Source organism: Melitaea cinxia, chromosome 5, assembly GCF_905220565.1.
Source record: "Melitaea cinxia chromosome 5, ilMelCinx1.1, whole genome shotgun sequence".
In the NCBI taxonomy this organism is placed as follows: domain Eukaryota; kingdom Metazoa; phylum Arthropoda; class Insecta; order Lepidoptera; family Nymphalidae; genus Melitaea; species Melitaea cinxia.
The window spans coordinates 10644204-10663659 of record NC_059398.1 but is presented as its reverse complement, the minus strand read 5'-3'; the positions used below and the strand labels follow the sequence as shown (position 1 = coordinate 10663659).

Genomic DNA, 19456 nt, shown 5'->3' with positions numbered 1-19456 from the left:
AAGACTCACAAGAACACCCAGACCGGAAACAAGTGATTTACAAATACGAATGTCTATCACGAGCATGAATTAAACCCATTATCACTGGTGTTAAGGCCATATGCCACTTCAACAATGTGGTTAAGTTATAATATTAAGTCTTTAAATTGTCCAAGTGTTGTGTTTTAATTAAAAAATAAACTTTGTTTTGCGGATTGCAACTTAGCAAGTAATTCAATTTGCAATCAGAAAGTTATGACATAATAAAATGTTAACAAAACAGTGTAAGACCAATGCCAGACAGTGTAAGACAAATTTGGGTAATATGTTCCATAGGTTTTTTAAATGTAGAAGAATTAAATTAAAATAATTTTTAAATTAATTTATTTATAATTTGGTATTTAACTTTGACATATATTTACAATCAATTTACAAAATACATATAAACATACTATGTCCTAAATACTAGATTCTACGAACTATGTGGTGAGAAGGCAGTTCATACATAATATTCATTTAAGAATATTATTAAAAACTTAATTTATGTCATTATTATAATGTTGAATAATTTTACATTAAAATAAGAAATTAATTTTAATGGCATTTCAGTTAGCTAGCGTATATTTTGCTAGAAATTAGTATTTTTTTTTTTGTATTTCAGTTTACTATTAAAATTTTATTTATTTTATATTAAATAATTTAAAAATATACTCCAAAAATGATGACTTAATTTTAAAGAAAAAAACTTAACAAAACATAACTATATGGACATATAAACGTAAATACACATCATCTCTTTGCAGTCTTCTTGATATAATTGCTATATAGGGTCATCTTGATGAATTAGAAATGGTCCTATGAATCCAATCAATATGTGAGGTAACTGCGTCATATATTCTCGGTCTACCAAGTCCAATTTTTGAGCAAGCAATACGCCATCCAGTTACGCCTATTAGAGACCAACGTTTTGATTTCTCATCAAAGCACATCATCGAACTTCCAGCATATTCTTCTTCCTGAAAATAAAATTTGTTTAGTGAAGTATTTAAATCGATTCATGCAATTTTATAAGAGCTGTTTATTCAGTACTAGCATCTCGCCCCGGCTTCGCCCGGGTATTTAACAAAAATACAAAAGAACTCTCTATTTTTTTTTAAATATAATATAGCCTATATCACCTGCGGACAGTGTAGCTTACTTACATCGCAATCATCCTGATCATACAATGGTTCAGCACATATGCCATTTCCAATAGCTATGCTAACATTTTCGCAGGTATTCATAGATGTTGGTATAACGTGTACCCTCTGTAATTGGTCCCTGTTTCTTTTCCAACCTAGAGTATTACAGATACTATGTTCGTCTATTTTAAATCCATCTTCTGGAAGGCAAGCTGGTCGGACAAAATCTGTCATTTCCACAGGTTCCTCCAAGCGCACCATTGCTAGCATACTTCCTTCTACAGGAGAGCGCACCATACCAATAATACGCTGCTCTTGTTGCCACGGAGTTGTACTCTGAATTCTCACAGTTCCTAATCTAGCAGTCCATTCGGCTTTCGGTTGACCCTGAAAATTTTTAGTTAAATTTGTAATTCTAAACATTTTTGAATATCATATCAAAAATTGACCGCTCCAGCGGGATTCGAACCCGCGTCTCCGACTGACCGTGTCGGCGCTCTAGCCAATTAAGCTATGGAACGATGTACCCGCTAGAGCGAAATTCTTGATATGATGATTTTTATTTTCGGTTTAAGCGAAAAAATGTTTAGAATTCCTAATGTGTGGGTAACACAAAAATAAAATCGTACATATTAAATTTGTAATATTAATTATAATTACTGATATTAAAACTTATAAAAAAAAAAACCGATTGTGTGCTTTAGACCACACGACTAAAGTAAAACTGCACAATAGGCCCGCATTTTGTCCTAGATATAATCTCTTGCTCCGTTCGCCTTGCTCGAACACTCTTCTCATAACGCTCTCGTCACGCATTCACAAGCTTACTCCCCAAGTCAAGCTTGCGTAAAGAAGTTTTACTTCAACAAAGTGTATGTGCGTGCAATTCACACACGGGATAAGTAAATTTCTGAAATCTAGCCTACGAGAGATTTTTTCACCGAGAGTATAAAATACTTTACCTAATGTATTCTATCCCATTCTCTCTTATAAATTTATGTGTTTATTTTTTTTATTGCGATGCATTTTCGTTTCATCGAATTTCAAATCATAATGATTCTAACGAAGTTCCACTTCAAAAATTTCAATTCCGTATACGCTTCAGCCTGTAATATCCCACTACTGGGCATAGGCCTCTTTCCCCATGTAGGAGAAGGATCAGAACTTAATCCACCACGCTGCTTTAATGCGGGTTGGCGGATATATGATGTATATGAGTAACGATTGCTATCAGGTGTACATGATAACAACCAAGACCGACGGCTTAACGTGCTCTCCGAGGCACGGTGGGGAGACCCACAAGGACTGTACAAACACCCAGACCACGACAAACACTTGCATGACCAATGTCATGTACGGGGATCGAACCCGCAACCACGCTGCCAATGTCATGTACGGGGATCAAACCGGCACCACGCTGCTTTAATGCGGGTTGGCGGATATATGATGTATATGAGTAACGATTGCTATCAGGTGTACATGATAACAACCAAGACCGACGGCTTAACGTGCTCTCCGAGGCACGGTGGGGAGACCCACAAGGACTGTACAAACACCCAGACCACGACAAACACTTGCATGACCAATGTCATGTACGGGGATCGAACCCGCAACCGCCAGCGCAACAGGTACAATCCATGTCTGTAACCGTTGCGCCAACGCGGCGTCAATTCCGTATGTACTATACTTAATAATAATAAACGCCTCATACTCAATGGCATAACAAGGATTCCCCCCTGTGTCGAGGGTCCGGAAACACAAATACACAAGCACGTAACGCTTTGTACTATAATAATTGAACAAACGACTCACTTGGAAACACGAGGCTGTAGTGATGAGCCAGGAGGGGTGTACGAGCACGGCGTCGCAGGCGTGTACGTGCGAGCGCAGCAAGGCGGCGTGCCACGGCCAGTCGCCGGGCCGGGCCGAGCGCGGCAGACCCTCCACTCCCAAGGCTACCTGCGAGCCGCGAGCAGACGCCAGGCCGCATTCTATTCGGATGGATTGAATAAAGTAGATATGTAATATTATACGATCGCGCTGTAAAATATGCTTCTAATGAAAGGATACACTTTTCCAGGAGCAAAAGGTATATAAAACTTCATTTTTTGTGATGTAAACACATCAATTTGTCAAACTAAAAGCATAATCCAAGCTATTAACCCTAAAGAAGAAGCATAATCCAAAATAGATTTAAAAGTTCAAAATGATAATATGCGCTTTTAATAAATATTCATATTACCTAAGTGATCGCAGACAATTTTAATGACTTTCCGCTGCGGACATTCACTTTTTATGAATGAAATTTCAAGCGCCGAGGGGTCAACAATCTCTACATACTCCGGTGCCTCTTTTTGAACTTTATTTTGTATTGTTGATTCCGTGCTTTCGTCATCAATATCTTCTTCTAAATCGGGCACAGCTTCAGCCGATACAACAGATCTGTTAACAAAATAAATATAAGGAATACCATTTCGAATTTACGATTGGGTATTTATTACGACGGGCAGGTACAAAAATGACGTAAATAAACCAAGAAATTAATTAGTTAAATATACTGATACCTACCCACACAAAAAATTCACACTTTGTTATTAAAATGCGATATAATAATAAACATAAGTTATTATAACTAGAAGCTTTTTAATACATTACACAAAAAAGCCACAGAGGCTGACTAAAATGTTTGAAAGACAACGTGGAACGTGGACTAACGCCAGTTCACCTCCCGCCTACTTTAAACAATTATCTAATGAGTATTTTTGACCAACTTCAAAAAATGTAAGAGGTTCTCAATTCGACTGTATTTTTTTAAATATATATTACCACAGAACTTTTTACTGGGTGGACCGATTTCGATGAGTTTTTTAATCGTTAGGTGGTCCGTGTCATGCGGTCCCATTTAAATTTGAGATCTGACACTTTTTCAGTTATCACTAATAATGCGTATTTAATTTATTATTTTTTATCGATCTACGTTGCATTCTACTTTATAACTTTTTACTGAGAAAAAAAAATTCGAAAGCTGGTGCTTGTCATAATATGGTCCCATTTAAATTTGATACAGATCTGACTTTTTGAGTAATCTTTGATAACACAAATTTACTCGACTATTTTTTCGTTTAAGCATAATTACGTTACTCCTTTTTTCTCTTGGTGATAAATGGTTTGTTGCATATATGTATAGCTTATTTATTTAAATTCATTTATAGTCTCGAGTTGTGGTGGATTTATGTACTTAGTTATCTATATTAAAAATACTTAACTATTAAACTATACGTTTAATAGTTAAGTATTTTACCTTCCTTTATTGCACCGTAGTCAGAAAATATTGTACGAGTAGTTACATTTACAAGGTAAACATCTTTACACGGTTTTTAATTTGGTAAGTTCACTATAAGAGTTTGCTTCACTGATTTTGGTTAACAATTATAATGCATTATTGTTTTTTTACCATCGCATTCCACTATATTTGAGACATTTCAATTCGTAAATATGAATCTAAAAGTTTTTATTAATTATTTGAGGAGAAACATGTCCTTATGGCTGATACAGATAAAACCAGAACCAAATAGAATATTGGATTTATTCAACAATAAAATAAGACAGTAAATAATTAGGTATTGATACTTTCCTTTTAAATTTGATAGAATAACACTGATGACAATGTCATAATATTATCTAATATTATAAAGAAGGTAATTAAATAACATGTAACCTTCATGCTTGCAAGGAGATCAGATCAATGGCCTATCGTGCCTTCTGCTATTAAGATATCTTCGAAACCTATTTATAGGATAAACTTTACCCACAATTGATGAAATTTAATTTCTACTTCGCATGGGAAATTTTCTAGACACGTGCATATAGAGAAAGTCAAAATACTGTTACCATTATTTTACATAAGATGAACAAACACAATACACACATGAGAAATTTTAAAAACTATTGAATAATTAAAATAAAAAAATATACATTTGAAAAACTTTTTACTTGTGTTAAGCCAAGCTTACACCCTATATTTATGTATATTTCCCAGTAAGGGATGCCGAGATCCGTAGGTACAATGGTACATATGCATTAAGGGTGAGGATTGTGAATTTCAATAGGTAACAAGTAAACAATAAGTTAGTCAACAAGTATAACCCTTTTTTGCTATTCTTTTTAATATATTGGTGGGTAAGGAAATAATCACTACTTAGAGATATGATCACCTTTTTAAATATTCTTTTACATAATTATGTAAGTCATTTATGTTAATTCCTTTAGAAAGGGTGTATACAACAAAGTATATTCTTATATCTACCTACTTATCAGAATATGCTGTCACTTATTTCCGAAACGGTTTCAACGACTTAGACAGTTTTGAGAGACAATGATTATTATTATTACATAGATCTACTATACTATATAGGTACGATATTAAACTAGTAAATAACAGTCGAGATTGGTTAATTTGCTTGTTATTAATAATAAAATAAATGCTGGAAACAAAGATACATAGCGGGAAATATCCTGCTCAAAATCTGGACTAGCCCGACTGATGAAGAACCTCAACCTAACAAAAGATTAAATAATACTGCTTTCAGGCAGTGTTGTGTGCCTATGGTGAGTAAGATGATCGAAGTTCTTCCGGATTGGGGGTAGGGTCGGCAACGTGCTTACGATGCTTCTGGTGTTGCAGGTATCTATAATCTACGGCAATCGCTTACCATCAGACCTTATTTCATACCTTTAGACCACACGACTTAAGTATAACTCTCAAGTTCAGTTCGCCTCTCCCGATCACACTTTTCGTAACGCTCTCGTCACGCATTTACCAGCTTGTTTCCCAAATCAAGCGGGCGTCACGAAGTTTTACTTCAAAAAGGACAAAACAAGAAGCATACTTGAAGGTGAGCGCGGTGCAGAGCGAAGCGGCGACGCTCAAGAGCGCGCGGCGGTCGCGCTCGTAGGGCGCGGCGCAGACCTTGCCGGCGCGGCCGCGCTCCGCCCACACGGCGACCCCGGCGCGGCCGCGCACCGCGCCCAGCGTCGCCTCGCCGCTCTCCCGCCGCCACGCCGCCAGCGACCGGGATATCCACACTACACAGGGGAGTCGTGTGTTTATATTTGCTGAAGTTGGTACGCTGCTAAATATTTGGTCGTCTTGTCCGACATTAATAGTACGCTCAAGTTAATAGTTTGCAAGTTTACTAGCCCTACATTATAGTCGAGGAATTACGTCTAGAAAAATGCGGAATTACGTCTAGAAAAATGGGTCAGAAGGATTTTCTAGCAAGAAAAAAAGTACAAGAAATAACAACTGTTATTAACAGTTGCCAAACTGGAATTTCGTTTTACGTTAATAACTCGTAAACTATATTAACGTTTTTTTTTCATTATTACAGCCTATACAGTCCAGCAGTGGCTGGACATAGGCCTCCACAAATTTACGCCAAAAATAACGTGAACTCATGTGTTTTGCCCATAGTCACCACGCTGGGCAGGCGGGTTGGTGACCGCAGTACTGGCTTTGTCGCACCGAAGACGCTGCTACCCGTCTTCGGCCTGTGTATTTCAAAGCCAGCAGTTGGATGGTTATCCCGCCATCGGTCGGCTTCTTATATTAACGTTTAAGGAATTTTAAAAGACGAAAAAGGAATTATAAATGCGGGAGTTAGGACCTTTTTATTGGAAATTTCTTTCCCTTGTGGAGCTTTTTTTAGCTTAATCTATAGATTTATAGATTAAATAGATTGAGATACATTACAAACTTAGCTTATAAGCTAAGTATCTCATGTATAGATGTAGCAATTTTTAATTTATTGATGTATTTGCTACCTTGACTTTTTATTTTTTGAAAAATGCAGATTTTTTTTTACGTTCGTTAAGTATAATTATTTTATGGCAAAATAAATATTTCTTATTCAGTCAAAGAAACGTTTTCATTACAATTCTTTTTTTTTGACACAAAAAAGTAAAAACAAACATTTTGAATATCATATCAAAATGTTTAGAATTCCTAATGTGGGTAACACAAAAATAAAATCTTAGATAAGTAAAAACAAAGTTATGAAAGGACGCTGAAAAGTATAAGTTGATTTATCTAAAGATATAAGTTAAAATAGTTATATATGCTATGTATTTTTGATATAAAGGTGAGTATAAAATCGTACAGCATCCACGCTCATCGCTGCCGTCGGCGCAGTCGGGCGTGCCGTCGCAGCGCAAGTGGGGCGGCAGGCAGCGCGGCAGCAGCGCACAGCGCAGCGCGCCCGCGCCGGCCGCCGCGCAGTGCGCGCAGCCGCGCTCGTCCGCCGCGTCCGCGCAGTCCGGCAGCCCGTCGCACGCGCGCCGAGACAGCGCGAGCCGCTGCAAGCCGCCCACGCAATCTGTTTAAGCAGTACAATGATAATTAGCTGTTAATTACTTATATCTTGTTTTTTTGGAAGAGTCCTAATTGGTAAACAAACCGCTGTCAATCGTAATTCACGTTTTTTCCGCATTTATCACTCACTTTCACAACATATTAGCTTACGGACATTTGTAAAACTCCATTTACTATTTATTTCACTAAAAACAAATATCAATTTATCATTTTAAACACATAAAAACTACAAAATACGAATTCCGAGAGTACAGATAACTAATATTTTCGAATATGACATTTCAATATCTTTTTTTATAAGGCAAATAGGGATGTGGTCATAATATTTTTAGAAGTGAATGAGTATAAGTGAATGAACAGCATGAGCGATAAAATAGGCCATGTTCTTTAACTATATTTTAAAATTTCACGAATTATAACTTGTTAAATAATATTACAGTAAAGCGATTTGTTATTTATTTGTATTTTGTTATTAATTGTTTTTTTTCTTCTTTTTTTTATGTTGAGCGCACAAAAAAAATGCTTACAAAATATTGCAAATGTCAATCATTTATGGTAAAGTGTTCATTGTAAAGGTTTTATTTTATATTATGAATATTTCTGAATATCAATTTCATCCTGAACATTTTTAATGCTATCCCATATAATATTAAAGTATACCACATAGCAACGGCATAAAAGTTTACTGTAGTTCACAGGAAAAATTTTTGAGACTTTAGGATGAGATTTAAGATTACCCAATGAGAGCTTCGTGGAGTACAATGTTATTAGTCCTTTTTTTAGATGTTAGAGAGAGTGTGCCGCCGGCGCAAGGTTTTTTATTCATAGTAAATACAAATAATGTGACAATAATATTAATAGGGTCGACTTTTTTTAGACACAGGCGGCCCCTTTATTTTGTTGTAAATTTTATTTTTGGCTTTTTTTTTACCGACCATATCACATAAACGAAATATATAGGGGACTGTCCACTTTGTATGGGGGTTTCGGCCCCGAGTGGACAGTCACTGAGAATAATAATTATATATTAAGTTAGTAGTACTAACAAGTATGAATTAGAAAAATGATATAGTTTTGTATCCAGGTGTTTCATTTTTTGTTTTTTTGTGGATAATTACAAGAAGGTTTCTGAAATAAAAAATCATTGTTTTGTTATTTTTGTTTTACTAATCGGATTCGTACGTTAACAGAATGTTATCTAAAAACTAGGCAGGTAGATTTATAAAATCTTGAAACCTTTTTCAGCCCAAAAACCAAATAATTTCATGACATGGCCACAACAACCTACTGTCCGTCGACCAACCATGCAGTTGCAATAATATTTTTTTGTGGCTTCTCTGCCTGACCTTTATTGTTTACATATAAAATAAATACAAAATATATTTTCCTACTTATGAATATGCCTACTGTGTATTTTACGTCGCAGTAGTGATGAATTCTCGGTTGACGGAAAACCTTACAGTAGGTTGCTATATCACCATGAAAGCAACATCGAAGTCAAATGAATGTATGAAACAAAAGTCTGTAGTTTAGGGTTGCCATAATAAATAATATTTTCAATAAACAAATAAATCGATAATCGAATTTAATATAATTAATTGCTTGCTTTTTATTTAGTCAATAACAATGTTTCTAAAATAGTTTATTTTTCACCAAAGTTAAATGTTTTTTTACTAAATACACTTTTATAGACTTTTTTCTTATTAATTCGATTTAACAATACTTTTAATCGATTTTAACAAATAATTGATTTAAAAATATTTTAAAATCGATTGTTCGTTAATAATAATTGTTTGTTTAAGACTGGCAACGTGTTGTAATCAAATCACCAACCGAAAATAAACTAGAAGTATATAATTAATGAATTAAAATACTTATTAAATAAACTTTTCATCAGTTTATATTGATAAAACTGCAATTCACGAATAAACATGATTTAATTTATGAAAATTATTGGTATATTTGTTTTTTTGTATGAATTCTGTTCACCTTGGGCCAAAATGGACAGTCCCCTTTGTTGCCTTTTATGCTCGATGCTCGATTAATATTTTTTTTCGTAATTCTGTACCTCTACTAATTCTTAGCAAAATTATTTAATATATTATTAGTTTTTGAAATAATTTCAGCAATATGGTATCATTAAATATTTCGATGTAAAATTAATTTTACTTTGTCTATGGCTTATTGATATTGTTCATTCATTTGCTCTTTGTGTCACTTCACTAAGCTACACTATACTCTAATTGTCTGTGGTCATAAGTACGCCATATTTGTTTACCAATTAGGACAATTCCAAAAAAACAGACCTTACGTAAAAACACTATTTACTGACTATTAAATAATTTTCTATATTTGATAGAATAGTCTACTCATACGTGAGACGAAGTTAGGTATTTTAAATAAGTTATATCAATGATCTGTGACTACGTTCGATTAGATCTGACAACATCTTTCTACATTCTACTGATAGTAATAATATATTATATCCAATATATCTGTAATGCTATCTATTTTTCTTATTGAATAATAAAATATCTGATAGGCACATGGCTACGGAGGTCCTCGAACGCCATCATAACATATTGTACAGAACAAACCTGGTTCGGGAGAACAAGACCCTGGGCCGAAGTATTCAGGAAAGCGTGCGCAGTCGAAGAACGGTCGCAGACGATCGGGCAGGCGCGCACCGCAGCCCGCAGTGAACGCGCGGCAGTACGAGCGACACGGCCGCACCAGCCGCTCGCTCTCGCAGCTCGGCTGGAGCATTTGACACACGAAGTCCTGACACAGATAAATTTACTTTTGAATATCGAATGCAATGTTTCGTATATGTTTGAATACTATGTGGTAATAGGAGACTGTGATAATAACCGTTCCGGTGTAAACTGACGTAGCGAGCTTAAGTAACTGAGGTAGGGCACAGCAGGAATTTCCTGCTCAAAATATGGAGCAGCCCGACTGGGGTAGTACCTCGACCTTACAGAAGATCACAGCAAAATAATACTGTTTTCAAGCAGTATTGTGTTCCTGTTGGTGAGTAAGGTGACCAGAGCTCCTCGGGGGATTGGGGATTGGATCGGTAACGCGCTTGCGATGCTTCTGGTGTTGCAGGCGTCTATAAGCTACGGTAATCGCTTACCATCAGGTGAGCCGTACGCTTGTTTGCCGACCTAGTGACATAAAAAAAAAGTCGTGCCCAGGGCACAATACCTTTTTAGCCCCCCTATTCAAAAACAACATAATATGTCCAGCAATTTTTTTGTTTTGCTGACTGTTTCGCGCCCCTTTGTGAGTATGGTCCCCCCCCCCGCTTTTATTTATCCTGTAGTAAAATCGTTAGCAGCGGTCACGCGAGTCAGCTAAGGTGATTGGAAATGTCTCAACGAACTTATCCGTAACAGTGTTGTATTTGCATTTCTTTGTTTTTTGTTATTTTATAAAATTAGAGATACTCAGTGAGGTGTAACTTGTTATAAAAGTAAAAATTGTCTAATCTAGGTTAAACGAAAATTGGTTATCGCCCGTAATGGAGTGATAAATTACTTGAGCCAAATGAGAGCACTCTGCGTCTAAAAGTTCTCTGAACGCGACGAGATCACGTAGCATCACTTCCTTCGAACTGTGACCCACTAAATTGGGATAAGTTGTAACGTTGTAGGGGAGATGTGAGCACAGGGACAATGTCAACGGCGAACACTCTCGTAGATCCTCTTCGATTTCGAATGTCACAACTTCGGTAGTGGGTGCTTCGGTTGTAGATACATCACCCTCTTTCAAGGCTTGTGATGATATAACAGAGCTTTCCTGTAATCAACATATAAATATATTTGAATATAAAATTATAAAAAAAAAGTATTACTCAAGTCGCTATTAGCGATAATACCGCCTTTGTACTGTATCTATATTTACTTCAGTATTTTAAACGAAATAAAACTGTCTTCACCTCTATATGTAATGTTTCTGGAAGAACTCCTAAACCCTGGAAGTAAGGAGTTAAGAGTTCTCGCGTCATTACAGCCGTCACTTCTGCCGTGCTTACTGCCGTAAAGATGGGTTCAAACGACACTTCGAAGTGCACTCGCGTTCCTTCCTCTGTACTAAAACAACGTACAAATTTATGCATATTTGATTGTGTATTTGATTTAGGTAAAAAAGCTTTTGTAATGAACAACGTATTATATATATAATGGTATGTTCATTCTGGGTTAGAAAACAAGCAGGGTACGTCTTATTAGCTATATTAACTAATGCGCATCAACAGTCAATTTAAAAAGTATTTTGTTTTAGCTAGCTACGACGGAAAGTTCTTCCGCATTAAATATCTCATACGTATTTAAAATACACTCACTAGCCTAACTTTAAGGTTAGTTACCTGAAGTTATAAACATAGTATCTATTTTGCCTTGTCCAGTTCTTTATAAACAAATGTTTTTATGAATTTTCACAGACATTCGGTGATCACTTTAATTTTCCTCAATACTTAAAGTTGTATCAAGAAAACTACAAGTACGGAATTCAACGGGAGTTTCGCGGAAAATAATATTTTGACACTAATCTCTTTTTCTAGAGAAGTCTTTTTTGTCTTATTCGCAGTTCACTTCAGTTTGTTATATCCCACTGCTGGGCGTAGACTTCTTTCCCCATGTTGGAGAAGGATCAGAGCTTAATCCACCACGCTGCTCCAATACGGGTTGACGGATATATTCCCTACTATGAGTGACGATCGCTATCAGGTGTACATGATAACAACCGGGACCGACGGCTTAACGTGCTCTCAGAGGCACGGTGAGGAGACCCATAAGAACTGCGCAAACTCCCAGACCACAGCAAACACCTGTATGAACAATAAAAATGTTTGTCATGTGCGGGGATCGAACCCGCAACCGCCAGCGCAACAGCCACAAACCAGAGCTGTGACCGTTGTGCCAACGTGTTGTCTTTTTCGTAGTACCTACTCTTTATTATGTCAGCTAACTCTAATAAAATTGAAAAGGCCAGCAGTTATCTCTTCTTATTATTGAGTCTGAGTATACCTATATAAGTAAAATTAAAATCCTTACATTTAACAACTCACATTGTTAAGTCTTAACATTTACAAATCAAACCTAAAACTTACAAATGTTTAAGCTTTTAAATTATTAATTATGAAAAAAAAATCGTTTTAATTAATTTTTTGTTACCAGGTATATTTGATTATACAATTATGATAATTACTTTCACTAAACTTTTACTGTTTTATTACAAATTGTTGCGTTATATAACATACACGTAATAAAATATGTGTTTGTTAAAGCATACAATTTGTATTTATTTCTATAGATAGATCGTCCGAATGATTTAAATTACTTGTAACAAAATATCCATGTTCTACAAAACAATTAGGCCAGTAAAATGCAGTGATCCGTTAACATTAACCAGGTGTGATACTTTGTGCATCATATTGACACGGGAAAGTTGTGCGTGCTTTGGTTTCTAAGCTTTAAACTTTCTATATTGTGCGTACTATTTGACTACAATCAAGGTCATTTTGACCCTTTCTTTTCATGATTTGAATTTAAAGCATTTAAGAAATGATACAATCTATATTCTTGTGGCCATTACGGAAACAAAGTAACCTTAGAAAATATATGCGTAATTGTATATCGCCATAATAACCGTATTGTCTGTTACACGCGTATTTGTAGTGTGATGTACGAAAGTGGAACTAATCGAATAAAATCTCAACAGTTTCCTATTTTTATTGACAAGAATAAAAAAATATTTCAATCGTTTTGTTATTAATGCCCCGTTAACACGCTTGATCTTAGCGCATGACATTCTAGAAAGCGAACTTTCTCCAACTTAAGCTACTATTTCTGTACAAGTTCCTTATAAGTTTCATATTATGCGGTAGTTATTATAATTAAAAAAAACATCCAGGAACTTATTTACCGATTAAACACAAGAAAAAATATTTATGAATATGTGCTTTATAAATGTTTTATTAATGAATGCAGATACTTAATATTTATTGTTTCTCATCAGAATGCTAACGTCTATCATGCATTTAAAACCATGGACAGTTTGAACCGTAATTGCCTTAATATGTTTTTCTCGAGTCTGTTATAGGCACAATAATACACGCAAAAACATTGATATAAAAATAAATCAAGTACATTAACACGTTTAAAATTACTTTTATCGTCGACTCTTTTTAAACTATTAAGTAAGTATTTTATGTACTCATATTAATAGCTAGATGAATACATTATGTTAAAGTATTATTAATATTGTATTTGTTAAAAGATTGTACTAACTTATCTATTGCAAGGACCTCAGCTGTAACGAAGCACGATCTTAATTCAGATTTACTAAATGAGTCGATAATTGCCTGCCGTATTTCTCCTTCTCTTGTGACGTTCTCTTTTACTTCAGGTAATATCTGATCTTTTGTGCCCCATGATGTTGCTACAAATGATCCTCTAAATGTTTGGCGATTTAATGGATCTCCGAACAGGTACATATCTGAAATTAATATTTTAATTAATAAAAGTAAACTAAGTAAAAATGTTAGGACTACATATTAATTAAACATATTAATTTTAAATTATATATATATATATATATATATATATATATATATATATATATATATATATATATATATATCGCTTCACTTGACCCTATCGCAGTCCATTGCTGGAAATAGACCGCTGTAGGTTCTCGCCAAAAATGGCGTAAGCTCAAACTGTGTTTTCCTCATAGTCACAACGCTGGACAGGCGGGTTGGTGACCGTAGGGTTGGTCGCACCGAAGACGCTACTGCCCGTCTTCGTCCTGAGTATTTCAAGGCCAGCATTTGGATGGTTATCCCGCTATCGGTCGGCTTTTTAAGTTCAAAGGTGTTAGTGGAACTGTGTTATCCCTTGTCCTTAATACGCATTAAAATAAAAACTTTATAAAATATAATAAATTCACATGTAATTCATTATTTTGTTTAAAATGTTATTTTAGTTTCCTAAAATTGTAAACTTTGTCGAACGATTCAAACTTATTGATAAAATGTGAAGCAGATTGCTTTTTGTTATATGCTCTTGAAGTAGAGACAAACTTAGGAGAGGCGAATGCAAGGCTACAGAATGTCGGCCTTTTAGCAGTGACGGGACTCTGTTAAATGCCACCGTATGCTAAGAATAAATCTGATAACCTATTAATATTACAAATAGTTAAAAATTAAAAAAAAAAAAAAAAACTAAAACCATGTTATCAATAAATGTTTAAATTTTAAAAGAAGAAAATAGACGAACGAGTTTAATTACATTTTTGTAGAAACTGAATATACTTTTCTTTTTCGTAAAGAGCTTCATTTGTACCATACTCTATAAATTATAACAGATTTAATGAGGCATAAAAAAGCAAAATTCAGTTTCTTGTACATTGAACGTATCTTTTTCTACTTACTCGTATTTGGTGCCGTGATACATGACACGTGAGCCAATGAAGTCAAGGATTACAAGATAAAATAAGTATTTATTAAAAGAACAGGACATTCTTCATAGTAGTTTTATCAATCAATCAAGTTTCTTTACATTTTTACTGTAGAATTAGATTATAAAATTTATATGCAGTGGAGAGATAAGTGGGTACTTTTACTTCCGTAACTTTTTAATATTATAATTATTTCTCTTGTGTGGTATATTTAATATTTAAGACTATTACTGTTAATATTTTGAATTTAATTCTGTTTGAATAGTGTTCGAATACTTCATATAATGTCTATAAATAGTGGTACCAACGGCCGAGGTAGACAGCGACAGCAGCGAGTAGTAACAAGACGAGCAAGGCCGCTAGAGCTGCACAGCAACCTCGGAAGGAGCGGCTGAGCTTGCGTCGCGTGAATCTGATGTCACTGCTTACTGACATCGTCGATTCCGGCGGCCGGTGCAAGCGGCACCGACGCTGACCATTTCGTGACCATCCGTAACCGAGCTGCAAAATATATATAACACAATTGTTTATAAATAGCGTATGTATTAGCAGGTGGCCCATAAGCCGGGTCGGTTACAAATACAAATACTCTTTATTGTACACTATCAGACACATTGGTAGGTAATAGCAAATCTCCGGGGACACAAACTAAACTTTTTATATTATATAATTATTTAATTTTAATTTTTTTTTTATATTACTACATTTTTTAATTTAAAAATAATATTCTGTGTAAATAAATAGCTTTTTTTCACTGTTTACTATTTTAATATTGACATTTTAAAACGATTTTCTGATATTTAGTTTGTTAAAATTTCGTCAAAAGCAATTTGAATTACCTATAATATTATGTTATGTTTAAAAAACTTTAAAGTAAATTATAATATAAAATATAGTTACAAAAAAGAGATACAGTTTGTTTGAATTATGTGCCATTGAGTCTAATTTACATATTTTATGTGCCACAATATCTTTTAAATAATTTGTTTAATTTACAGTTATCGGTCTACATATCAGTATATTTCGTGAAATTAATATATTTTACTTCCTTCAAACGAGAAATTTGTTGATTGTTACAGTTCAGAAGTTAGGGTAGATATTAAAATTATTCATAAATTATTAATTATTAGAAATTGTTGATTTTTAGTATTTTTTTAAGTTACTCGAGTAATTTACAATCCAGTGATATAAAATAAATTTTAGTAGTCAAACAAACCAACATTTTTCTAGTTGCTGTGTCATTTATTAAGTACATCGATTTGACTAGACACAAATCCAATTGTCTCTAAATTAACGTTGTAACTTATCAGCTTATAAAATAACCTCTTCGATCAAATATATAATAGTGGTTATACGTGGTATTAGCGTAGTATGTATGAAAATCGTATGCGACTTTGTTTATCACTTGCTAACTATTGTACGTATTTTTTTAATGAAAAATTTATTAAAAAGCTTTGACTCGAATTTCAGTACTTTGTTAAAATCATGACTTTTTTAACTACCTACCTATGCGTGTGACTGTAACCTCTGTGTTGCTTAAAAGGCCTAAGCTATAATATTAAGGTTCATTTTGCAGGAATTAGTATTGTGATTTTAAACATTATTAACGTAAGTTTTAAGTCAATGTAACGAGAGGAAACATAATAGTTGTAACTCTTTAAAAAAAATGTGTGCTTTAGACCATAGGACTGAAGTAAAACTTTATATCTTCAGTAACTTATACCTTCTTCTCAACTTCCGTTTGCCTCGCCCAATCACAGCGATCGTGCGTTTTTGTAGCGATCTTGTCATGCATTTACCAACTTACCCCCAAGTCAAGCGTGCGTAAAGAAGTTTTCCTACAAAAAGTTTTTTGTGACATATAAGTTACTGAAGATAGAAATAGAGAGAGACGTTTGTCGTTTTACTTCAGTGGTGTGGTCTAAAGCACACTCGTTTTTTTTTAATAATATAAAAACTCCAGAGTCGTGGCAATTGCGCCCATGTTAAGCTATTACGCCCAGATTCAGGTGGGAATCGCACCCGCAACCCGCAGTACAGAAAGCAGGGCCACTACAAACTGCACCAACGGGCTAGTCAATTGTGTTTAAGAGAGTTTGATACACCTGCTTTTATTGTTGCCATTACAATAAATAATAATTATATAATTATATTAACACTAAATTTAAAAACATTAAACTCTATTAAGGTTCAAAAAGAAAGCGAATCACAGAATTTTGTAGAACACAACTTTGGTATGTAAAATAAAGAGGACGGATTCGAACCGGTTAATAACCGGATGAATTTAGAGACAAAAACAACGATGCGTTTTAAGGTTAATTTTTACATATAAATTAAATGACACCTCATTATACTTGTCAGTCGATCGTATAAAATTTGAAAACACTAACATAGTATAGATATTTAAAAAAAAATGTAAGTTAGAAATTACCAGATAGAAATAGCTATAAATATTATTATCATATATTAAAATATAGACAGCCTATTTTTACTGGTAAGATTTACCTGCGAATTTTAACTTCACGCTTGAATTTCTCAGCTTAAGTTTATGTAAATATGAGCAACGTAATTCATAACTGTTACAAATATGATTTTTCTTTGGCTCATTACCTACCACGAGACTTTAAATAGTGTAATAGATTTGATAAAAACTTTGCACATAATACCATTTATATAATTCGTAAGACGTTGCAGAACAACAGAGAATATTGAATGTTTCAGAGAATATTAGACTAGGAACTGAGAGGTATTGCTTTTATGATAATGTCAATATTTTTTCATTTACTATTTATTGGTGCATTTAGAATGATGATAATTGCCTGAGATTTTATGAAACAGTATATATGACATGTCTTTCTATGCGTATTGCATATAAACATATTTATCATCAGTTATTTATAACGTCCGATCATTTACCATAAAGATGTAATTATATGTCGAAACGATAAGCTTATCGGTATTTCGTAATAAACTACATTAGGTCTGCAACACTGCAGTAAAGCGTTACGAACTATGAAAATTGCTAAGAATATGACGCCAACCAAGTATAGACTTATTTGGTCGACTTTCCATCAGTACATAAATAATACGTTGACCGTATATTTGTACATAATTATATTGTGATTATCCGGTTCACTTCCTAGTAAAGACTTCAGCTGTGTTTTTTCTTTTCTTCTAATTTTGTTCTTATCCTAAACCAATCAAGTAGGTACCCCATTTATCCTAGTCAACAACTTAAGTTTCATTTTAGTTTAAGCGCCAGTACCTATTTGTATATATATTTTATTAACCTTTACTAAATATCATTAAAAGTATTTCAATAAATGTTTCGGTACAAAATCTATTTAAACTTCTGCGTAATTTCAATGTTAGTAAATCAAATGAAGTGTAAGATTAAAGTCAGTCAGTCAGTTCAGCCTATTGCAGTCCACTGCTGGACATAGGCCTCCGCAAGTTTTTGCCAGACATCCTGGTTTTCCGCAATCCTTTTTTTTACGTGGCGACAATCCATCATGCATGCCCTTCGGCGCGGGGGCGCCAGCCTGGGTGGGGCGAGATGGGGTCGCACTAGCATTCGCCACCTCGCCCCAGCGGTAGGCCCGGACGAAACCTCCGGGCCCCGGCACAATGGTGGGGGTGACCTCGCTCACAAGAAGGCCACCTCTCAGACATGTGGGGTCCGGCCGGCTGAAGTCCCCCGAGTATCGGCCGGCGACCCCAATATTACGAGGGGGGGAGGAGGTAGGCAAACCGTCTCCTCCTTGCCCCCGTACGTCTGCGCCGGAGTCGAGCGTCGTAAAAGCCATGCTCGACAGTAAGAGATCCCGTCCGAGGACCGCCCAAAGCGTGCGCCGCTGCGAGTCTCAAGCGGCGCACACCTCCAGCGTTTGAAGTGCCGTATCCTCTGGCGCCCCACACTCGTGGCAGGCATGGAGTCACCTCCCGTCTCACGATTTGGTGTAGACACTTACTGAAGCACCCGTGTCCGGATAATACCTGCACCAAACGGAAGGTCAGCGGCCCGAACCGCCGCCTCACCCATTTCCGAAGGATCGACCTGACCGCATCCACCGTCCACTGCCCGGGGACCGGCGGGGCCAGGTCCTCCGTCCACCACCGCAACAGGGTGTCCTGCGCCTGCTTCCGCATGCGTGCGACCTGGTTTTCCGCAATCCTCATCCCGCTTACACAGGCTATCTTACGTAGATTAAAGTTTCGTCATTAATTTTTTTCTTTAGCGATAATGTATTTATGCTGTGTGGCTACGGCACTAAAGAATTTAGCCACCCCCTCTCTTCCCGTGGGTGTCGTAAGAGGCGACTAAGGGATAACAAGGTTCCACAACCACCTTGGAACTTAAGAAGCCGACCGATGGCGGGATAACCATCCAACTGCTGGCTTTGAAATACACAGGCCGAAGACGGGCAGCAGCGTCTTCGGTGCGACAAAGCCAGTACTG

The 19456-nt window shown here is 35.6% G+C and overlaps 1 protein-coding gene across 1 annotated transcript; it reads right to left on the bottom strand.

Moving 5' to 3' along the window:
- Positions 1 to 349: 349 nt before the first annotated feature.
- LOC123653840 (atrial natriuretic peptide-converting enzyme) lies at positions 350 to 19176 on the bottom strand. The gene is made up of 12 exons (XM_045589819.1): positions 18994 to 19176; positions 15306 to 15498; positions 13827 to 14034; positions 11474 to 11627; positions 11074 to 11334; positions 10128 to 10311; positions 7319 to 7534; positions 6050 to 6245; positions 3403 to 3602; positions 2973 to 3151; positions 1182 to 1547; positions 350 to 995 (listed from the first exon to the last, which is right to left on the bottom strand). The coding sequence occupies exons 1-12, from the start codon at positions 19174 to 19176 to the stop codon at positions 810 to 812; spliced, it is 2526 nt and encodes an 841-aa protein (XP_045445775.1). The 3' UTR covers positions 350 to 809.
- Between the last annotated feature and the right edge of the window lie 280 nt (positions 19177 to 19456).